Here is a 24,872-nt window from a genome sequence, read left to right as displayed (position 1 = left end):
TGCCTATTCTTTGGCCAAATATAACTTAAAACTACACTTATGTGGAATGTGGTGTGTACTTCTTTATGAAGTAACTGACGTCATGAATATCGATTATTTTCTTAGCACCCCCACATAATGGTCTAGCCCCCCCCCAGCACCGGTACTAGAGAAAAAATTCTGGCGCCGCGCATGGCTGGGACAATATATCGATGCATCGCAATTCGTGGATTGATTCTGATATTTTCCCAAATGCATTGCGAATTGATTCTGAGCTTAGTTTTTAACAGTAGATGGCGCTCTAGGCTAGTTTTTAATTGCATGTTCACTCAAATGTTCACGAAGAACGGCTGAGTCTGAAAATGTATTTGCACCTCAGAATGCTTTTATGACACGAGATTAATGTAAACAGCCCACTGCAAACAACCTTGAAATTCGCTTCAACCTTTTCAAACTTTATGAATGATTATTTTATAGAAGGTTTAAGTGGTGTATGTAAGGAAGCAGAGTACGAACAGAATCATTTCTCGATTTGCGATGCATTGATTTATTGTCCCAGCCCTAGTTTTTACTCTATCTCTCTCTGTCTGTCTCTTCCTCTCAAATGTAGTGTTGAAAAGACAGATTGATTCCAGTGAATCAGTTCTTTTGGATGATTCATGTAAGTGAACCAATACAAAAATGATTCAACTACACTCTAAAGTCCCTGCACTGCATATTAGGTGTTATTTATATCTTGTTTTTATAGAAAAATATTTAGTTTGCTTTTTTTATTACTGTTTTGTCTTCTTAATGGTCCTTTCTTTCATCTGAACTATTAGAATGAATGATTCATTCTAGCGAATCAGTTAGTTTGAATGGTTAATTTAAATGAACTGATTAAAAAATATTCACTGAATCAAGTTTGAGTTGCATTTTAGGTATTATTTTTTATAGCAAAATATTTTGTTAAATGCTCTTGTTTAGATTTAGATACACAGTATATTAGGCTAATTAATAAAATAAGCTCAGTTAAATTATTGTAGTTTTCTAGTATCTATTTACCATTTTTTATATTAGTATATACCATAAAGTTTATAAGAGTTTAATGCTCTTTTAATTGCAATAAAGCTGAAATAAAATAAAATACAATTTTAGATGAAAAACTTTAACTTAAAAAAATAAATTATTTTAACTGAAATAAAATAAGTTTAAGTACTAAAATTGCTAAAGCTGAAATTACAAAAAAAATTAAAGCTAATTAGAAATATAAAAATTACAAAAACAAAATTACTTAAAGTAAAATTAAAGTGAAAACTGAAAATTCACTAATACAGGGTTATTAAAGTGAACTAAACAAATATTTTTGTTACATGAAATAAAATATAAATAATAATAAATAACCTTAACTGAAAAAATTAAATATAAAGAACTTAAACCTATTTTATTTCAGCAAGTTGCCAATGTAACATTTCTCATTTTAATTTAGTTTAATTGTTGTACTAAAATAACTAAAACTGAAATAAAAATGAATAAAATCTATATAGACATAATAAGAGAGAACTTAAAAATGACAAAAACACACTACAAAATTACTGATTCAACTGATTCACTGACAAAATTCAAAATGATTCATAACTGATTCATAAAAACTACATTAGTATCTCAGTGATACTAAAATAACACTGATTCAAAATATGAATATCTACTATAATAGTATATAAATAATACTGAAATAGCACTGGAACAGATCATTGCAAAATGCTTCTGCGACAGACCAGGGTTGAATTGCCCAAATGACCCGTGGCATAAGAGCACTGGAAGGCTTTGCATTGTGTCTTATGCTGGTTTTATAAAGAGCGATCCATTTTGGATAAACAGTCCATGGTCAGGCCGAATAAGCTGGGGGTCAATATATTGCCTAAACAAAAGACACATCCCTAAACACTGGATATTAGCCAAAGTCTGCTCCATTATTTACGGAGTGCTTGAATAAACACAAGGGCCTCAGGGATCAATGGTCATCATCATGTTTTTTGCCCAGGAATCTCAAGTATGAAAGCCAATGTTCTGCAATGAGTCCCAGTCCCTTGAGCTGTAGTGATATTTGATGGGTAGTTTGGTAATGACCCAGGAACAAAACCTCCCGGGACTCATTCCAGCTGTGCGCACCAAATCCATAGATACTGAGTGTATTGCACGCTACGTGTCCTCAGGGAACCACAATATGAATGGACCACCCACAATTTGACGGTTTGTAGCAGAGGCTAGACTAGCTGCAGCGCAAAGCAGGGGATCTAGCGAATTCCCTTGGTGCCGTTGTTGAATCCTTAATCTTTCATGGTGTTTTCCTCTTTAAGCCTGAAGCTGATTGAATCTGTGAGCCACTGCCGCTCAGAAAGCCTGTACTGAAGGTCACAGGAGAAGTAATTCAGAACCCCTTCTGTAAAATTTGTTTACTTGGTCTGTCAACTTGTCCTGCAGTGGATATTTAATGCAGTTAGACAGCCAGCAGTTGCACAAATCAAAACAGGCTATGTTTTAATATATTGATATTATGCAAACAGCTCCGTCTGAGTGTATTTATAGAGCAAAAGTGGGAGCCGTTCCACAAATACCACAGTTGTCACAGACACAGTACTGGAATAATAATCATAAGAAATGAATACATCAGTATCATTGTGCCAGATGCTATAGTCACCATTTATTTAGCCTTTCCAGAGGAATGTTAATATGAACTAATAGATGAGACAATGATTTCCATCGGAATAGATTGTGATGGTCAGCATGTTAAAACTGGCACTAGATTAGGACTTTTTTAAGATTCAGTTTGTGCTGCATTCTCAGTATTGCCACAAGGGGCATTGTAGTGAACATTAGTGTATACTGTCTTCTTCTGTGGTCAGTGGGAATCGATGTTTGATATAACAGTGTATTTCTTTCTAATAAAAATACCCTTAAAGGGTTAGTTCACCCAAAAATGAAAATTCTGTCATTAATTACTCACTCTCATGTCGTTCCACACCCATCATCTTCAGAGCAAAAATTGAGATATTTTTTTATAAAATCCAATGGCTCAGTGAGGCCTACATTGCCAGCAAAATAATTAAGACTTTCAGATGCCCAGAAAGCTACTAAAGACATATTTAAAACAGTTAATGCGACTACAGTGGTTTAACCTTAATGTTATGAAGCGATGAGAATACTTTTTGTGCGGCACAAAACCCCAAAATAACGACAATATCTAGTGATGGGTGACTTCAAAACACTGCTTCATGAAGCTTTGAAGCTTTACGAACGTTTTGTTTCGAATCAGTGTATCAAACTGCCAAAGTCACGTGATTTCAGTAAACAAGGCTTTGTTACGTCATAAGTGTTTCGAAATTTCAATGGTTCACCACTGGGGACGCATGACTTTGGCAGTTTGATACACGCTGATTCGAAACAAAAGATTTGTAAAGCTTCGAAGCTTCATGAAGCAGTGTTTTGAAATCGCCTATCACTAGATATTGTTGAATAAAGTCGTTATTTAGATTTTTTTTTTTTTGGCACACAAAAAGTATTCTCGCCGCTTCATAACTTTAAGGTTGAACCACTGTAGTCACATGAACTGTTTTAAATACGTCTTTAGTAGGGCTGGGCGATTTTTTTCGATTAATTCGAATGTAATGTTTTGCCTCGATTTTATTATTTTTGAAATCGAGAAATCGCGATTTTGAATAAAAATGTTAGCAAGCGTTACAATTAGGCATGTTGACAATACAGCAATGATAGCCGTTAGGAGAAGAAAATGATCCGACCTCATGATGGCGCCGGCGCTCCTGATTAACCGCTCTATGTGAAGCTCTATGAAAGTAGAACACATCACTATTCTTAAGCGGCTGTTCATTCAGAAATGCTTTATTTCATTATAAAAATGAGACGCAGGCAGTGGAATGAGAAAAAAAGGCAAAGTTATTAAACGTGAGTTTAACTTTTTTTAACTTGACCACCGTATTTTTAGATTTCGTTTCATGGGTGAGACGCTGCAAAAGACGCAAGACAGTGCAACAGCCAAACATGTCCGCCAAACATAAAAACAATAGTGCAAATAGCGCAATGGAATGCAAAAACCTGTAAAGGACTACTACTGTATGTTTGATATTTCATGTTTACATGATGGTGACAGGCTGAAAGATGCTGTTGTTTTCTGTTTTTACAAAGCATTTGCTGTTAATAATAGCCTATTACTGGTGTTATTTATTGCTATTACTTTTTGGCTAAGAAATATTTAGCATTTTTCTTATTTTATATTATTTCTGAGTATATTGGATGTGTTTAAGATAAGTTTGTAATGTGTTTTACATTTGCCTTCATATTTCAGGCATATTTTCTGCAAAGATATTTAACAAATTGTTTTACATTTACACCATGTTGATCACTTCATGTGTGCTGCACTTGGAATGGAACTTTATTTAACCAGATTGTTAATAAAGAAAATGTTACTTGAATCATATTGTAATTAAGTTTTTAAGTTGACTAGTTAAACAGTAGGCTAAAAAAAAATCGAAATCGTGAATCAGTCTATCGTTCTGAAAAAAATCGAGATTTTATTTTTTTGCCATATCGCCCAGCCCTAGTCTTTAGTACAGTATTTAGTATTTAGTGATTTAGCTTCTCTTTGTGCATCGAAAGGGAGGGGTGAGCGGTGGACCGAGTTGTCGGTTGCAATTCGCAACCTCACCACTAGATGCCGCTAAAATTTACACACTGCACCTTTAAATATATTTGTTACCACAGTCTCACTAAACTAGACCTTAGACAAAAAGGAATTGAAGAACGAACTGGTGTGATGTAATTTCGAACAAAATCAGGTCGAAACAAAGTTCATTTAGAGTTCAAAACAGCTTGCCAAACAAACTTTCCAGAAAAGTTCGCTCCAGCTGGTAAACACCTTTGAACTATCATTGGTCCATGTGGTGATGATGTAATAGGTGGGTGTGGCTCTAAGGCTCCGCCTTTTGACGTGGAATTTATCTCCAGTCTTTTTCTTCTGTTCTGAATTGCAGAGCTGGTGCAAACATATTCACATCACTATGATCAGATGCTTTCTTAACTGCTGTTTTCTCACCGCTGTCATTTTTGTTATTAAGGGTAAAGCGTGCAGCACATATCCTCCTAGCAGCGTGGGCACCGACGGGATGTTTGCTAACAGTATATCGCTGCAAAAGTATTTCAAACTTCTTTTTATCCCTAAGCAAAGAACAAAAAGAACTTTGTTGTGAATATATAAATAGATTGGAAATAGATTATACCGTGATTGTTTACAGAACACAACAGTTGCAACACAGAAAACAACAACATGTTGCCTTGTTGGTCTGGCAGAGAAAAACGCATTAACCTTGACGAGGCATAATGGATTGATTCTGTCACTTGAAACCAATTTGTTTTTATTTGTCTTGGATCATTCTCATAATGGTGTGTGTCTCTGTGAGCGGTCTGGAGGGGTTTCATCATGTAGCTGTCTACTGTTATGAGAAGACATTTTGCTCCCTTGAGAGGCAGTGTCTGTGTCTGTGTATGTCATCATGACCTGGCCATGAGTCAAACTGATCTCAGGTCAAGCCTGGAATACAAATCTCCTTGACTTACTGCAATTGCACATACACACACACATGTAAAAAACAGTAATGCACAAATCTACACAGCAGAGGGCTTTGCGTGTTATTCATTCTCACATGAAGAAGAAGGGAAGGAGTCTGTCTGTCCCTATACATGCAGTGAATCACTATGGTATGACAGTCATAGACGGCCAATGTCTCACTGTCTGGAGCAAAAGCATATAGAGCGAATTACAGTCATACTGTAATTGATCTGAAAACCAGCCCTGGGTACACTAAACTCACCTTTTATTATTACAGATGCATCTGATTGACTGAACCAAAGCTAATAAGTTAATAGATCTGGACAAAATAAAATGAGTGTCATGCCATTGACTGGTAATTTATTATCAACTCCTGTGTGTGTGTGTGTGTGTGTGTGTGTGCACATATGATTTTCATGTTTGTAAGGGGAAAAAAGTTATTTCTTTTTACATTTCTAAGAACTTAATGGATATTGAACAGTGGTTTCTTTTATTATATTTCTGTTGATGCTATTTTGCAAATAAATCATTTTGCTGGTGGCTACCTACCCTTACAAAAAGTAAGTATACTTCAATTTAATTTTATTAAGTATACTTAAGTAAAGTTCAAATATATTTTTAAGTATACTTTATTTAGTAAGTATACTAATATCAATGTACTAGAAGTATACTTGTAAGTGTACTGTGTCAATACTACTTGAGACTAAATTGGCCCACTTTTTAGTGTAAAAAGTATACTTTAATGTAACAGTAGTAAACTTTGAGTACACAACTAGTTTACAACTAAGTTTTTCATTTGTACTGCAACTATACTACAAGTTAACTTATTGGTATACTGACAGTTTACTAGTCATATACTTATAGCACATTTTTTAGTTTATGAAAGTACACTTTGAAGTGTATTCTCAGTGAACTACTAGTTTAGTAGTTTTATAGTTTTCTTTAAGTGAACATAACATCATACTTATTGTCAGTGTTGGGGGTAATGCCTTATAAGTAACTTGAGTTACATAATCAGATTACTTTTTTCAAGTAAATAGTAAAGTAACTAATTACTTTTTCAAATAAGTAATGCAAGTTACTTTTTCACATTTATTGACTGACAGCTCTCCTGCCCCCATGTTGAGGGAAATAAAGTGCAGAGGTGTTGTGTGCGCTGTGCGAACATGATGGTTGTAGTTCTAGACTAAATGTGAACATGCATTTACTCATCTCACTTGCATGAAAACATTCAGTATTCCTCAAAATGAATAAAAACAGTGCAATGCAATCCTGTAATTTGCGCAAACCTGTAATAATTAACTATATTAAATTACACAAATATACTTTATTTAATCTCACTTTATTACCAATGTCTTTGCTGCTGACCTTCAGTGATCTAATTCAACCATACTAATAAGCAAAAATTACTTTAGATTTAGAAATAAGAGTGTTGAATTTCCTTCTCCTGTATCCTATGCTTCTTTAATCCAGAATGGCAGCACAGCTGAAAGGTTTGTTTGAGCTGCGCCCTCTACTGTACAGGCGTAAATATGCATTTCCTTCAGTCTGAGTCTTATTAATTTCACTTTTGGTGTGAAAGGGCCTTTACATTTGCCAAAGATAGAACTTTTTTTGTCATTATTAAAAAAACAAACAAGCAAGCCCAGCCCAGGTGAGAAAAAGTAAAGCAAAAGAAATATAACTCATTACTTTTCATAAAAAGTAACTAACGCGATTAGTTACTTTTTTAGGGAGTAACACAATATTGTAATGATTTACTTATAAAAGTAACTTTCCCCAACACTGTTAATAGTTTACTATTTATATATTATTTTTGCACTTTAAGTATACTAGTTCCTATTTAGGTATTAATTGTTTTATATGCTACCTGAAATATACCTTTCAGTGTACTTTAAAAAAATATTCTAGCTTCATGCATCCCTTTTATCAACACTTGAATGTGGGTAAGTTTAATAAAAAAAATAAAAAAAAGGCTGAGGAAAAACTAATTTTTGTCAAAGACTTTGTCTGGATTGGATTCAGAGTGATGATCAAAACACAAATGCAGTAGATTGAGTCCATCAATACCCCAAAGCTTCACAGTTGGATACCTCTTCCTGGGTCGACATTTCCTTTGGTAAATTTAGGCAGTTTTGAACTTATACGCTGTTTAATATTTGATGATCAGATCATTTTACATTTGTATAAGCAATCTTCTATCACTTGTTTCTGCTTCTTCTTCACCTGTGTTGTGATCCAGAGATTCTGTACTCTTTCAGAAGATGCGTAATAGCGCCCCCTACCATATAACAGTGAAAACATGGATTGCTGGAAAATTCAGTCAGTGGTGGTGGAAAGAGTAATGTAGACTTTAAGTAAATTCCTATGTACAAGTGGACTACACAAAAATTCAGATACACAGAATTAGGAACATATATCTGTTTTCTTTATAAATCAATAATTTAATTATGACAGTATGTAAAACTATGTGAAAAAACTATTTAATAGGCTACTCAATCAAAAGTGTAAACACAATTACAAGCCAAGTATACTTAGAATACTTAAGTATATTTCCATCAAAAGACGTGTATAGGCCAAATATACTTACAATTTTCTATCAGTAGAAGTCAAGTACACTTAAGTGCAATTTTATGTATATTTATGTGAAGTACATAAAAAGTAGACTGAAATATCGTTTAAAAGAAGTATACTAATATCACATTTGAATAAGCTTCTTTTTCGTAAGGGTAGTGCTGCATTGATAGTCACTGATCTACTGTAGATGTTTGTGTATGGAGACTGTGTGGCTCTATGCTCGATTTTATGCACCTGTTGGTAATAGGTGTAGCTAAAGCCAAACCTGTAAATTAGAAGGGGTTGTCCACATACTTTTGGTCATATAGTATATATAAAATTTTTCTTGCAGCGCTTCATTTGGAATGAAAAATATACACCGAAGACTGTTAATGTAGCGTTTGTAAATGCAATCTCGCATGCAAAAAGTGGCTTGCAGAGGAAAATTCTGCCTAAGCTTATCCATCATGTCAGAGGCATCTGAGCCGCCCAAGTTCCTTGCTAAAGAAAATTTCCTGTACAAAAAGCATCATTGCATATAAACCCTCACTTCCTCAGCAGGACCATTTTGAAGCTTAGCAAAGAGCTATTAATCGAGAGTTTAGGGATGGGAATCCATGAATCAACAGGCAGAGTTTGGAAATGTTTTGCTCTCGTTCTATCATCCTTTGAGCTCATTTTTTGTGGAGGAGGCTTGACATGGACATGAAATAGAGAGGAAGGGAAGACAAGAGCTCATTATAAACTGTTTTTCCCCTAAATATTTCTCCTCATTATCTTTCAGTTTATGACTGGCTTATGAACCAGTTTCCTAAAAGGAAATCGAGACAGTAAAACTGTTCGTCACCACACTGGCCTTTAGGGAAAAACTGGAATTAAAGTCAGTGGCGACTATAACTGTTGCTTTATGATTTTTTAGGTTTAACAACTGATGTAATATATTTTATTCCAATGAAAATGACTAGATTTTGTTCATGAAAATTTGCCAAACAATGATGAATTTGATCATCTTGTAAGTAAAAACTATCATTTTGTATACTGAAAGTGTAATGTTTAATTTGTCAATATAAGTTAAGAAATTGTGGTTGATATAGCTTTGGGAATGGAAGGTTGCATTCTGGGATATATTAAATCTTGAAGACTCTTTCATACAAAACAATTGCAGCACATTCAATTTATTTGCTCCTTAGGAATCAAACCCATAACCTTGGTGTTGGTTGTGTCTTGCTTGGTTGAAGCTACAAGAACAAATTGGAAATGTTTTGAGCTAAACATTTTTACGACATTTTGTGTCAAATAGAAAACAAAAATACAGGAAAGAAGTCCTATAGTGGCAAGCCACTGTTTTGATGAGATATAGAACTCTCAAACTATCTACTGTACCACCCAGTCAATTTCTTGATCTAAATCAGTGAACCATCTGTGAAGAATGAAAACTTCACCATTAATGGAGACTCGAGCATGGCAAGCACTTCAAGTGCATTTGAGATAAACTTGACACTTTTATCAGCGTCCAATAACAAGATATCAAAAACACATCTCTGCAGTTTTAAGATCAAAGAGCCCAAGAGCGTCGGTTGAGTTAACACCATTTGTGCTAAATGTGTTTCTTAAAGCAACTGATGGCTTCCATATTTGAGGTCCTTTGTGCTTCTTGATGTTTAATGTGATATCAGATTCTCTCCAAATGAGAATCAGGTTCTGTTTTCCTGTTAATACAGTAAATCATATTATGTTCAATTTTTATTTTGGATTTCATTGGGAATACTCTAGTGGGGACAAAATTGAGATGCATATGCTAAATGTTTGAATAACATCAATCCACAAATCTGACTTGTGATGCATCTTGGATTCAAAAACAACACCATGTTTGTTTATTTAGCCTAAGGTACTGAGCCTGGTATATCTCCTTGGGTTTTTCCTTCATTTCTGTCACCTGATGGAGTTTGGGTTCCTTGCCCCTGTCGCCTCTGGTTTGGTGTTTAAAGCCTGGAACACACCAAGCTGATGCCGACGAACTAGTGGCGACGAAAGCAGACTGCGGGGTTGGCTCACGTTGGCAGTGTCTGGGTCCAAAGTTTCCCTGACACACCAAACCGATGCTTGACACCCGACGGCCAAGTAGCACGTCCGTTCTGTGAGAAGAAATGCCTTTCCGTACCAGCAGGTGGCAGTTGCTGAACAGCCAATCAGAATGATCAGATGGCCCGACTGACCGACGAGCTCCAACGCAGATTTAACATGTTGAATCAGCCGAAAAAAAGCAGACGAGGACCAACTTCAGCCGACAGTGCGGAACACACTGAGAAAACTTAGTCGGCCGACAAACAAAAACCTGACAGCCGAACGTCGGCTTGGTGTGTTCTGGGCTTTAAAGACACTTAATATTCAGTAATATCATCAATTTGGCTGCTCTACACTATTGAAAGCGAACAAAACTTGAACTAAACAATGACACTACAATCTTCTGTAGAGACACTGAATTGAATTTGTTTCATAATTGACGAGTTTTGCAATATGTTCAACGTTGATTCAGTTCTGTTCAATAACGACACTGTTATTGAACGGAACTGAATCAACATTGAACGAACTCAAGCTAAATAATGGGACTATTGTCTTCTGCAGGGCTGCTTATAGCTGAATTGATCTCAATTCATAATTGATGAACTTGAACTGAATCAGCATTACTGAACTGAGCTTAATAATGACACTATAGTCTTTTTAGAGCTGCTTTACAGTAGAATTTGAAATTTGTCTCATATTTGATGAAGTTTCATTGATCATTGATTCTGTTATTTTCCTGCTTTGCTTAAAGGTGACTTTAATCACATTGATGTCTAGCTGAAATAACTGAGATAAAGAGACAAAGTTTTTCCTTTCCTCTGTGTAATTCTGTGTCTCTTCTCTTTCAGATTCAGACCTGAGCATGAGGACGCTTAGTACTCCCAGTCCCGCCCTCATTCTGAACCCAAACCCTTCCTGTGTCTCCCCTCAAACAGTCCCCAACGGCCATGAAACGTCTTCCACTTCCTTTAACGTCCCAGGGGAAACAGTCGCTATGGTTCACCCACCTCCAGGCACTCGCTCACGGCCTTCAAAAGTCCCTCACACCGCTCTCATTGATATCCTGCCCGATCCTGTTTTACTGCACATCCTGTCTTACCTGTCCACCCCTCAGCTGTGCCGCTGCGCTCGAGTGTGTCGCCGCTGGTATAACCTGGCCTGGGACCCACGGCTCTGGAGTAGCATTCGTCTAACTGGAGAGCTGCTGAACGCTGACCGGGCCCTCAAAGTGCTCACCCATCGGTTATGTCAGGACACTCCCAATGTCTGTCTGACCCTGGAGACGGTCGTAGCCAGTGGCTGCCGGAGGCTGTCTGATCGCGGGCTACGTGTGATAGCACAGTGCTGTCCAGAACTGCGGTGTTTGGAGGTTGCAGGCTGCTATAATGTGTCCAATGATGCAGTGTTTGATGTGGTATCCAAGTGTCCCAATCTGGAGCATTTAGACGTATCAGGTAATACTGGCAGAAATTGCAATTGGTGATGCCATATGCCACTGGGTGAATCTCATGAAACCTGTCAAGAGCCTGTGATAAAAGAAAATATTTACTCCAATTTAAAAGAGAAAATGAGAAATTATATTTTTAAAGAAAATGAAGCCAATTTTAGGACCATTTTTATTATTACTTTATATATAGATTACAAATTATATACCACTATGCGATGCATTGTTGTGGATTTGTATGAGATTTTTAAGATTTTAAAAATCCTAAGTATTGCACCACAGGTGGGCTGCAAACATATTTATTTGTATGACACTTTCATTATGCATGAGACCTGGTCAACAAGTAAAACATTAAGTCTTGATTATTTTTAAGAGCTCTTGTGATGGATTAGCCGACTTTATGCATCAGAATAGCATGTTTGGTTGTGGATTTATTCAGGGAGTAATTCATAGTGGTGAAGTTTTTCTGGGAAGGCTGGGAAAAACATTATGGGATCTAGGAATCACTGCCAGTCTTTCAGTCTTTCTCTGGGGGAAGGTGAGGTCTGCTCGGTTTTGAAAGATAGACTGCTAACCTCAACCAAAGTGTAAGAGTCCGTCTGCTGAGTTCATTGTACAAGTCACACACTGTACAGTTATTCATCATGCAGAGGGCACAGCATGCGTTCTGCTATCCACAAGTAATACGCCCTTTGTTGCAAAAGTATCCTAAATTTTCTTGTGGTTACATTTACTTTTAAAAGCAGGTAGTATAACTGTAACAGGAGCAAAAACAGATACTGCCTGGATTTGGTTCCGTATGGGGTTTCTGGATTTGATTTCTTTATTATTTTTCCCTGTTTTGCCTTATTTTCTCTGGCCTTTATTCACACACATTTCATTCATTCACCTCGATCTGAAAACCTGATGTAGACTTTAAATTTTAGAATTTTAAAGTAATTTAAAAAGTAATTTCCATAAAAATCATGAAAGAATCACAGTGTACACTACAGTCTCCATGCTCATGGTGTCCCGGGCATCAGTATTTTAACTATTTAGAAACGATGAATCACTGTTTTCCGGTAGTACTAGTAATTGTATACTGGCACCCTTTGTTGTTTGCTTTTTGGATCTTAGATAGAGCGTTTGGACCTGTAATCGGTGTCGTGTGACGCCAGACTTAACAACTAGGCATTTAAAGTTTGTTGTGATGAAATTTACTTCTCTATTCATAAACCACAATAATGATAATATTCACTCCCTTTCCCTCAGGCTGCCCTAAAGTGACCTGTATCAGCCTGACAGAGGAGGCGTCTCTCCAGCTTACACCTCTACATGGACAGCAGATTGGCCTGCGTTACCTGGACATGACGGACTGTGTATCACTGAAGGATGAAGGCTTAAGGACCATTGCATTTCATTGTCCGCGTCTCACACACCTCTACCTGCGGCGCTGCAGCCGCCTAACAGATGAGTCCCTGAGACAACTAGCACTGCGCTGCACCGCTTTACGTGAGCTTAGCCTCAGCGATTGCCATCTGGTGGGAGACTTTGGCTTGCGTGAAGTGGCTCGTCTGGAGGGCCGCCTACGCTATCTAAGTGTAGCACATTGTTTGCGCATAACAGATGTTGGACTACGTTATGTAGCACGCTACTGTCCGCGGCTCCGCTACCTGAATGCACGTGGCTGCGAGGGGCTAACGGACCAGGGTTTGAGCCATTTAGCTCGTAACTGCCCCCGACTGCGGTCTGTTGATGTTGGTCGCTGCCCGTTGGTGTCGGACGCTGGGCTGGAAGTGTTAGCACGCTGTTGTGAAGGGCTACGAAGGCTGAGTTTGAGGGGCTGCGAGAGTTTGACAGGGAGAGGGCTAATGGCGCTAGCAGCGGGTTGCCCCGAGCTGCAATTACTAAACGTACAAGAGTGTGATGTGCCACCTGAGGCGCTTCGACTAGTCCGACAGCACTGCAGACGCTGTGTGATCGAGCACACCATACCTGCTTTCTACTGAGGGGACAGGTTGGGGGTGTTGACCTCTGAAAAACAGATGTTTATATTTTGTGCATTCCTACGACTGCCTGAAAAGATGCAACATGGTGGATGTGTCTCAAAACCTAGTTCAGGGGTGCTCAGTCCTGCTCTTGGAGGGCCACTGTCCTGCAGAGTTTAGCTCAAAGACCTTCATTGGCTGGTTCAAGTGTGTTTGATTGAGGATGAAGCTAAAATTTGCAGGGCAGGATTGGACACCCTTGACCTAGTGAGTCAATTTGATGTCTATTGCAGTGTTTCTCTACCCTGTTCCTGGAGGCACACCAACAGTATTCATTTAGGATGTCTCCCTTATTTGACCCATCCATTTCAAGTTTAGGAGTCTCTACTAATGAGCTGATGAGTTAAATCAGGTGTGTTTGATTAGGAAGAGTTTGAAAATGTATACTGTGTCTCCAGGAACAGGCTTGGGAAACACTGGTTTCTGCATACTGCAGGGGTTCCCAAACTCTGGCCCTCGAGAGACACTTTCCTGCAGAGTTTAGCTCCAACTCTAATCAAACACACCGGAACAAGCTAATCAAGTGCTGTGTATGAAATCACCCCCTATACCCTTAAATAGGGCACTATTTGAGGGGACAGCCATTTGTAGGGCTGTCCGAAACCATAGTGGACAATATCGAGTGCACCCATTCAATCCCACAATGCACCGCAATAACGAGTGCACAACTGATGTATGCTTAACGGCTAGAGAACACCCATAATGCACTGTGAGAGTCACGTGCCGAATGAATTTCCGCGTCTCGACAGAAGATGGCACCCACAGCTGAATAATTCATCCATCCATTGTCTAAACTGTGCTGATCCAATGTGGCTACAGCGAAATATCATACAGATACAAATTAATTTTTAAGTGATTATTAAATTGTTTAAGGTTTATACGTAGTTTCCATGATAAATATTTTCATCTTACTACTGGAGCTGCCATTTTTCTAAGTTTCAAAATATTATTAAACAGTAAGCACAAACTGTGCAAAAGCAGCAGCCCTTCCAGCACACTCAGTGAATGAATTCAGTCACTCGTTTTAATTCACTCCTTCAAGTGGACTCTATTAGTGGACTGATGTAGGGAATAGTGAATGAAGGTATAAGGGGCAATTTCGAACACAGCAAAGGTCAGCAAAGGTTGGAGCTAAACTCTGCAGGAAAGTGGACCTCGAGGGCCAGAGTTCAAAACCCCTGGCCTGGGGCCTGCTCCTGGAGGGACACTGTCCTGCAGAGTTTATATCCAGTGTACCTGCCTGGACGCTTCTAGTGATCCTAAAAACCTTGATTAGCTTGTTCAGATATGTTTAATTCAGGTTAGAGCTAAACTCTGCTTTAAGGTGGCCCTCCAGGAGCAGGACTGGACACCCTTGACCTAATGAGTCGATTCGCTGTCTACTGTAGTATTTCCCAACTTTGTTCCTGGAGGTACACAAACAGTATTCATCTTGGATGTCCCCCTTATCTGACCCATTCATTTCAGGCTTAGGAGTCTCTCCTAATGAGCTGATGAGTTGAATCGGGTGTGTTTAAAAAAACAAAAATGAACAGGATTGGGAAACACTAGTCTCCTGCCTACTGCAACTCTGGGGCAACTCAGGGGTGTTGAATCCTGCTCCTATAGAGTTTAGCTCCAACACACCTGTCTGGAAGTTTGTAGTAATTGTAGAGACCTTGATTAGCTTGTTCAAATGTGTTTAATTTGGGTTGGAGCTAAACTCTTTTGGAGGGTGGCCCTCCAGCAGCAGAATTGGACACCCTTGACATAATGAGTCGACTTGCTGTCTACTGGAATTCTGGGGCAACTCAAGGGGGGTCAAATCCCATTCCTGGAGGGCTATCTTCCTGCAGACCTAATTAAACACATCTGAACCAGATCTTCAGGATTACTGGGAACTTCTGGGCAAGCGTGTTGGAGCAGTTTGGAACTAAACTGCAGGATGGAGGCCTTCGGAGACGGCATTAGTTTTGACATTAACATCTTAACATCTTAAGCGCAACCTTGTAACTGATTTGAGACGGCCTTTATAAACAACAACATCAGTAATAGTTATGTGTCAAGCAAATAATGCTCTGCACATTAGACTCACAATTTTGACATTCAAAGGCAGTTCCTTTTTGAGGTTTTGAGATACATCTGGTGAGTCATGTTGCTTCTTACAGAGCTGTACCATGTTCTTGTCAATTAAAAAACTATATGACATATATCATAATATTTATCACATGAAAAAGATGGGTTATTGTTACTGTACAACAGTAAGCTTTCCTAGGTGTCTGAAAGATGTTTGTTTAGGTTGATTTATGTTTTGATTTCTACAAAAGCTCTTTAGCTGGTTGTCTATGTCTAGAGTTTGTCCATTACATGATTACATTTAAAACATTTGAACTTTGAATGATATACTGGTTGCTTTTTTTCCACAGAAATAAGAAAAGAGGCTTTCGCACCGGGTAGTTCTAGGAACTAGCCACCAGGGTGATTCCCAGGAACTAAAAGTTCCCCTAGGGTCATTTTCCTGGCCGCATTCGCACCGCCAGTAGGAACTATGCAGTGACGTAAGCTGTGCTTGTTGTTGTTTTGACTTTTATTTGGACTGCGTGGTGGACCTTTATTTTGACGGCGCTGAGAACACCAAAGCCTGAGCACACGGCGCTCACATTCTCCGTCTTCATTAGTTTATGATTTGTTTAACAACCTGTCTAATATGTTATTAGAGCTGTTATACAAAGAAAGACAGAATATGAAAAAGTATTAGCGTTTGCCGTGTGGTTGATGTCCAGTGTCACTACCTGAGCAGAAATACATAATCATGTTTCGCCTGGTCCAAAGTTGCGTTGGATTTTCTCCTTAACTTGAGAGGTCCATCTATCATTGTTTTTCATGTTTGTAGAGATAGTCTGTGGAGTAAAAATATAGGCTATAAACTTTTTTTTTTTTTTTTTTAAATAGCGGGTGCCGGTGTTTCACGTGCATTTGGCCAATCATTGTACACTTACGTCACTGGTAGTTCCTATAGTACTGGTTTAGACCCTACTCTGAAGTAGGAGCTAATTTATTTCCCCCAAAAAGGAGTTCCTAGAACTAAAATTGTTTCTAGTTCCTGCGATGTGAACGCGGCAAAATCCGGGTACTTCCGATATATTCCAATAGTTCTAGGAACTATGAAAAGGTTCCTCAGGTACGAAAGCCCCTTAAGTCATACAGGTTTGAAAAAAGATGATTGTGAATAAGGTGACACAATTTTCTTTGTGGGTGAACTGTTCCTGTAAATATATAAAACTGACCCAGTCTCCTTCAGAAAACCAACACCTGATTTCAAGAGACCATCTTGGTTCAATAAAACTAGAAAAAGTATGGGCATTTGCACTTTAAAGGGCATTAATGACAATCACAGAATGACGTCTCAAGATCTAAGAGTCTTTAACCCCCGGTTTCATAGACAAGGCTAGTCCCAGACTAAAATGCATGTTTGAGCTGTTTTAACTGAAAGCAACTTGCACTGACGTATCTTAAAATATGTCCGTGCCATTCTTTTGTCTCAAGATGCACATAGTAATGTTTTTTCTCTTTCTAGGCCACGTTTATAAAAGCTACTTAAATGCCCTAATTGAACTAAGGCCTAATCCTAGCTTAGTCTAAGCCCTGACTCTGAAACCGGGCCTAAGTCTTTTATTTGATATCCCAGATAACGCTAGTCAAGGATTAAAAGATTTGTAAAGATTTCATTTTGTGAAAGCAATATGTTGCTGCTAAAAACACTCAATAAAGGGCTACTTATTTAAAATGAAATGTTTTCTGTAATTTGTTGTATCTGTGAACAATTGGGAATTAACTGCATAGTGACAAGTGTGCATACAGACCTGTAACATGCAAAGGAAAGCTCCTTTGTTCAGTGTAGTACAGTGGATAGTAAGATTATCCGTAGGGGAAGATAACCACTTCCAGCAAGGAAGGTGAAAGGCCTTTGGCAGGCATCCAGCTGTCAGTTAGAACCTCCTTTGCGCTTCTTTTGAGTGATGACCTATATTTGAATGAGATACACCTTTTGAAAGGATCCAAACTCTTGCTTGTTCACACCAATGCACTTGGGACACTTATGGATTCCCCCCTATAAATCCTTAGTAAGAACCATCAACAGCTGAAGCTAAGAACATCTTGAGTCACATGTCATGATAACCATAATCATAACTTATTTCAATTGTTAGTGCATGAATCATGACTATACAAACAATTGAGCACAAAATAGCAAAGATGAAATCAATTACTCAGCAAGATGGATGGTAAATATGTGGTTGTTGTTGCAGCTGAGTCATCTGAGGCACTTGTCCTCTACACGTGACATCAGCTGAACACACATTTTCATTTTGCTTGCATGGGTAAGAAAGAACAATCCGTATGTAAAAAAAAAAAAAAAAAAAAAGTAACTTGCTGAATGCTGACATAACATGTAGTACAACGCATATACCATATCCAAGTGCTTGTTCATTGAGGATTAGTATGATTACTGTCTCTATTGTAAAGCTAATAAATGCGATGTAACGGCAATCTGTAAATGATAAATCACAGTGTTATCTGTAAATAAAGAGAAAAGAAACTTACACTTCTCAGTGTGTTGTGGACGTTAGCTGTCAGTCACTGTTCTGTGGCCATAGTCTACAGTGTATTATGAATGAATCTGTGGTTCAATAAGCCCAAGTGAGTCAATGGTGTTTAAACTGTCCACTGGCTCATGGTGTTGTTTCAGGGAGAAAGAAGTCTTTGTTTTTCTTTCTCTCTACGACTGCAATTGATTATCTCCAACTAAATATTGCATCTGTTAACGAAATGTCTTTCCCCCCCTAACAATACGCACTTTATTTAGATATTTAGTTTACAATCGCTTTTGTAGGAAACTAGGCTATTTGTTATCTGCTGCTGCCCTCTGTTGGTTAACGTCTGTTTCTACACTTAATTTACAGAACGTTTTGAATCGAGTACTCTACTAATATGTTAGTATTTAGTGATAAACGTAAAAATAATATTATGCCACACTGTTGCCATTAAACCTCTTTATGTTGCAGTTTCATGCAAATGATTATCATCTCAGAAATTATTGATATTTTGTATTTTAATTCCAAATTGAAATAAAAATGTGAAAATGTCAACTTCTGGCAATCTAGTCCAAAAATGAGTAAGGAGATGATATTTCTTTAGGTTCATTCATTATAATGGAAACGCAAAGTTGATTTCATGTGGGAGATGGAGTAGTTTTAATGAATCTTGTAGGTCATCCTGCTATTCTATGCAATTTTACAATTTACATACTATGCACAGTTTGCATACTGCAAAAATAGTATAGTATGGTAGTATTATTTTCTGGAGTTATACTGAATTAGAGAATAAACTAACATAATAATAATAAAACATAATAGCAGTCATGTTTTTTTTTTTTTTCATAAATACAAGGGTTTATTTAGACCTCATCTGTCTCAAAGATTATGATTCTTGATAGTATTGTTATAAGCGCATATATCAGTAACCCTAAATAATGCTGAAATGCGTTTACCACTTTGAAAGATTTGAAAGAAAGACACGATCACAATCATTTAGATTTTGTTTTAATAAATAAATTCAAAATGGCAATATTGAGAAAACCAGAAAAGGGCACTTAAAAAAACAAGCTGCATTGGGTGTTGTGGCAGTAACTATCTGGTTATCATCCTTCAGCTTAATATTTATTATTTTGTCAAGCATTCCAGTAGCTTTAAAAGACTGTCTGCTTATTATGTCCAAATAAAATAAGTAAAAATACAGGATTGTTGTACCTTTGAGCATATGATATAAACTTTTGAAAACAAAACTATACACTCTAATTCTTCATTTTCTCCATGTAACTCTCAAAATGTTTTTTTTTTTTTTTGTTTTTTCAGTAGCAAAGAGCTTTATCTTTGCTTTCTAATGTGTGAATTACAATGTCCTTTTTTATTTTAAATATACTATCTGAAAACATTTGAAATTTCAACTGTAGGTATCAATAATCATGCTCATTTCTAATGAGCGGTTTAAGGACATTTGGCTTTCTACACCGATTGACTACAAACTACAAGATTTCACCTGAATACACTGATACTTGTTAAGAGCCACATGATAATTCAACATATAATCGTTCATAACACATAAAATACACAGACATTTTCAGCTGACCACAAGACACGTGTCATAATGAGTTTCTAAGAGCAAAAATAGGTGGGAAATAAAGAAAAACAAAGACATGAAATGCAAGATGTGTCTGACAGTAAACGAATATGCATAGATTATCAGCATATCAAACCAAACTTTCATTCCCCCCCCCCCCCCCCCCCCCCCCCCCCCCCCCCAAAAAAAAAAAAAAAAAAAAAATCACATATACACCGGTCACATATTTTTCTTATGCCAACATATGACTTATAGCATCAATGATAAAGCAGTATGAATGCAGATATATATGTAAAAATAAAATCATATGTTATAAAATGGCATTTGATGAGTTTTTGCAATCTTTTGGGTGAGATTCATGGTTCCCTTTACACCGCAATTTTGAAAACTTTATGCAAAGGCACAAAGATCTGTTCTGTTTGAAAAGGGAGAATGTGTGAATGTACACAGGGTTAAAAGAAGAAACACTGGTGTAAATAAAAAGACTATACAACCTGTACACGTTTGCAAGGGACGAGAGGCAATCAGTTCTTCATAAAATATTACTTCCTTAAACATAGTTACAATACTGATCTAAAAGAATGACATTACAATGGACAATAAATCAAAGGAAAATTGAGGAATTCTGCACAGTCATCCCTTCCAAAACATTCTTGCATGTGAAACCAATGTCATTATTTGCCTTCATATTTAGGGTTGATCACAGTTGTGACAGCGCTCTTGTAGATGGGGTTCTCTCCCTGTGAAACAAACAAAATAATATTTTACAAATATACAGTACAATTCAATCTTAAAATGTCATCTAAATGCATTTACACCCCAAGAAAGTGCAATAATCCTTTGATTAAAAAGATAAAACTTTGAAAAAACACATGCAGCTACTGTACATAACATTTATTTACAGCATTTTTTGATGAACATATTGAAATCCAGTGAAAATATTAAGTCAAACTGATTAAATATAGCACAACACTGCTCATGCTGTAGTTGATTAGTGATTTTTACCCAATGCTTAAACCTTTTGTATTACTTTTGTATCAAGATTGGAAAATGATCACAACTCTCGAAAAAGTTTTAGCATGTTATTGAATATGGCAATGTATTTGGTAGACTAGATCTGCTGCTGCTGCAGAGTGGACTTGCTGCAGCTAATAGATCCACAGACACGCTGCTGTGAGCATGTAAGATATGCTGCTGCATTAATAGACGTCCATAAATCCCATAGCAGATCTAGGCAGGTGGAGCTGGTGGAGGGTTTCAGAGGAATTCTGATAGCGCTCTACAGGAATAGCTTACAGCAAACATTGAACCAGACTATTTAAATTCAGTGTTGAGCAAGCAATCTCATTGGCTGCAGGATCAACAGAGGCCAATCAGCTTGGTAATGATGTGATCGCTTGCAGAGCAGATGGCATGTAAAGGACCGATCAGCCTGTGCCATCTAGGGTTTCATGACTGAACTAGATATAAATAATATATGGAAAAATGGTTGTCTGGTACAGAAACTCACACACACAAAAAAAGGCCATGCAGAAAGAGGATTGAGATATACAAACTTATAGAGCCACAGCTTTACGTCCATAGTTTGGGTTGCTGAATTTATTAATAGGGCTCTTGTAAATTGGATTCTCTGTCTGAGAGTGGAAAGGGACAGACAACAGATCAAGGACAGATGAAGCAACAGAAGAGCTGAAATGATGGACAACATGTGGAGAACACAAAGGATGGTGATCAAAGGGAGAAGGAAAGAAGATTTCATGAAAGATTTTATGAGCATGAATAAAAAAGGAGGAAAGCATGCTTACTGAATGATGACCTCAGCAACAGAATTAAGTATAAATAAAGATGAAATGAAAAAGCATAAAACATAAAAAGGTCTGTTATCCAATTATTTGCTCCATTTCACTTTGTTTAACTTAATACAGAAAGTAACAGTTTTTTTGGTGTGAATCTAATGAATAAATAAATTAGAGCTGTCAAATGATTAATTGCGATTAATCACACCCAAAATAAAAGTTTGTGTTCACATAATATGTGTGTGTATATTTATTATGTATATATAAATACACACATGCATGTATATATTTAAGAAACGTGTGTGTGTGTGTGTGTATATATACAGTGGGTACGGAAAGTATTCAGACCCCCTTAAATTTTTCACTCTTTGTTATATTGCAGCCATTTGCTAAAATCATTTAAGTTCATTTTTTTTCCTCAATGTACACACAGCACCCCATATTGACAGAAAACCACAGAATTGTTGACATTTTTGCAGATTTATTAAAAAAGAAAAACTGAAATATCACATGGTCCTAAGTATTCAGACCCTTTGCTGTGACACTCATATATTTAACTAAGGTGCTGTCCATTTCTTCTGATCATCCTTGAGATGGTTCGACACCTTCATTTGAGTCCAACTGTGTTTGATTATACTGATTGGACTTGATTAGGAAAGCCACACACCTGTCTATATAAGACCTTACAGCTCACAGTGCATGTCAGAGCAAATGAGAATCATGAGGTCAAAGGAACTGCCTGAAGAGCTCAGAGACAGAATTGTGGCAAGGCACAGATCTGACCAAGGTTACAAAAAAATTTCTGCTGCACTTAAGGTTCCTAAGAGCACAGTGGCCTCCATAATCCTTAAATGGAAGACGTTTGGGATGACCAGAACCCTTCCTAGAGCTGGCCGTCCGGCCAAACTGAGCTATCGGGGGAGAAGAGCCTTGGTGAGAGAGGTAAAGAAGAACCCAGAGATCACTGTGGCTGAGCTCCAGAGATGCAGTCGGGAGATGGGAGAAAGTTGTAGAAAGTCAACCATCACTGCAGCCCTCCACCAGTCGGGGCTTTATGGTAGAGTGGCCCGACGGAAGCCTCTCCTCAGTGCAAGACACATGAAAAAACACCTGAAGGACTCCAAGATGGTGAGAAATAAGATTCTCTGGTCTGATGAGACCAAGATAGAACTTTTTGGCCTTAATTCTAAGCGGTATGTGTGGAGAAAACCAGGCACTGCTCATCACCTGTCCAATACAGTCCCAACAGTGAAGCATGGTGGTGGCAGCATCATGCTGTGGGGGTGTTTTTCAGCTGCAGGGACAGGACGACTGGTTGCAATCGAGGGAAAGATGAATGCGGCCAAGTACAGGGATATCCTGGTTGAAAACCTTCTCCAGAGTGCTCAGGACCTCAGACTGGGCCGAAGGTTTACCTTCCAACAAGACAATGACCCTAAGCACACAGCTAAAATAACGAAGGAGTGGCTTCACAACAACTCCGTGACTGTTCTTGAATGGCCCAGCCAGAGCCCTGACTTAAACCCAATTGAGCATCTCTGGAGAGACCTAAAAATGGCTGTCCACCAACATTTACCATCCAACCTGACAGAACTGGAGAGGATCTGCAAGGAGGAATGGCAGAGGATCCCCAAATCCAGGTGTGAAAAACTTGTTGCATCTTTCCCAAAAAGACTCATGGCTGTATTAGATCAAAAGGGTGCTTCTACTAAATACTGAGCAAAGGGTCTGAATACTTAGGACCATGTGATATTTCAGTTTTTCTTTTTTAATAAATCTGCAAAAAATGTCAACAATTCTGTGTTTTTCTGTCAATATGGGGTGCTGTGTGTACATTAATGAGGAAAAAAAATGAACTTAAATGATTTTAGCAAATGGCTGCAATATAACAAAGAGTGAAAAATTTAAGGGGGTCTGAATACTTTCCGTACCCACTGTATATACCCTGTCCGGCCAAAAAAAAAAAAAAAAAAAAAAGTCGCTGTCCGTATTTAAATAGGTAAATGCTTAAGAGTCTATGACTGGATCATTATTGCTGTGATTATTATGTTTCTAGCATGTTATATGTTTGGCAACAGTTCTTCTAACCCTAACTGATGGAGTGTGTAGCTTTTCATTTTTTTTAAACAACCATATAGAAAGATGCAACATGGCCATATTTCAGGATGACCATGTCAAGATTCATCGGGCTCAAATTGTGAAAGAATGGTTCAGAGAGCATGAAGAATCATTTTCACACATGAATTGGCTCCTCTGAGTCCAGACCTTAAATTCATTGAAAGTCTTTGGGATGTGCTGGAGAAGACTTTACAGAGTGCTCACCTCTTGCATTACCAATACAAGATCTTGAGCAAAAATTGATGCACCTCTTGATGGAAATAAATGTTGTAATGTTACTTCCATCAAGAGGTGCATCAATTTTTGGTCAAGATCTTGTTTTTTATCATTTGCTTATTTAAATCCAAACAGCAACTTTTTTTTTGGCCGGGCAGTGTGTATATATATATATATATATATATATATATGATTTAGATTTTATAAAAATATAAATATATACATGCATATGTGTGTATTTATTAAATATACACAGTACACACATATTATGTAAACAAACTTTCATTTTGGATGCGATTAATTGCGATTGTTTGACAGCACTAAAATAAATATATAAATAAAACCACATTTAAATGAATTAGACTATTTCTAATTCTAAAGATTTTTATAATAAAGTTAAAAAACCTTGTACCTGTTACACCACTGAGTAAGTACCGTATCAAAACCTTAAATACCATCATACCTCATTTCCTGTGTATGAGCAGATTTTGAAATGTGCTTGCCTAAGAATACCATTGTGAAAAAGAAGTACACTTCAGCAAACTTTTCAAAACAGTAGTTATTATGGAAATACTATACTATAAAAAAATAATATAGTACAAAAGAATATATTCGAGTGTGAACTGAATGTAATGTTTACGGACACTTAATTGCATGTTAACTGCGATTAAATGAATATGTATTATAGTTTAAATTTATATTAAATGCATTAGCTGAACTTAAGAGTGCTTTTTTTGACCCACGTAAGTACATCTTTATATGTAATTTCATAATTACTTCCATTGTCTTTGAAATATGGTTTAGGTGTTTTGCCGAATAGTAAAACACACTTTTAATGTAATTTCTGCTGAAATTTGAATGTATTTGTAATTAGTTACACATCTGTAATGAAGAAGATGCAATTTAGAACATTT

General features: G+C 37.3%; 2 protein-coding genes across 4 annotated transcripts in view; one reads left to right on the top strand and one right to left on the bottom strand.

Annotated features, from left to right (window-relative positions):
- si:dkey-192l18.9 (F-box/LRR-repeat protein 7) overlaps positions 1-16,567 on the top strand; it is a 55,162-nt gene extending 38,595 nt beyond the window's left edge. For both annotated transcript variants that reach the window (XM_051882541.1, XM_051882542.1), the window contains exons 3-4: positions 11,050-11,655; positions 12,897-16,567. In XM_051882541.1, the coding sequence (XP_051738501.1) occupies positions 11,050-11,655; positions 12,897-13,633 (1,343 nt within the window). In that variant the 3' untranslated portion in view covers positions 13,634-16,567. The remainder of the gene's footprint in view (positions 1-11,049; positions 11,656-12,896) is intronic.
- A 2,667-nt stretch (positions 16,568-19,234) lies between these two features.
- itgb1a (integrin, beta 1a) overlaps positions 19,235-24,872 on the bottom strand; it is a 42,670-nt gene continuing 37,032 nt past the window's right edge. The window contains exons 16-17 of one of the 2 annotated variants that reach the window (XM_051881499.1): positions 21,385-21,462; positions 19,235-20,568 (exon numbers count right to left, since the gene is read on the bottom strand). In XM_051881499.1, the coding sequence (XP_051737459.1) occupies positions 21,385-21,462 (78 nt within the window). In that variant the 3' untranslated portion in view covers positions 19,235-20,568. The remainder of the gene's footprint in view (positions 20,569-21,384; positions 21,463-24,872) is intronic. The other variant, XM_051881500.1, reaches the window with a different exon arrangement.

Source organism: Ctenopharyngodon idella, chromosome 23, assembly GCF_019924925.1.
Source record: "Ctenopharyngodon idella isolate HZGC_01 chromosome 23, HZGC01, whole genome shotgun sequence".
Classification (NCBI taxonomy): domain Eukaryota; kingdom Metazoa; phylum Chordata; class Actinopteri; order Cypriniformes; family Xenocyprididae; genus Ctenopharyngodon; species Ctenopharyngodon idella.
Note: the sequence above shows the minus strand (reverse complement) of the source record. Positions and strands in the feature narration are given on the sequence as shown.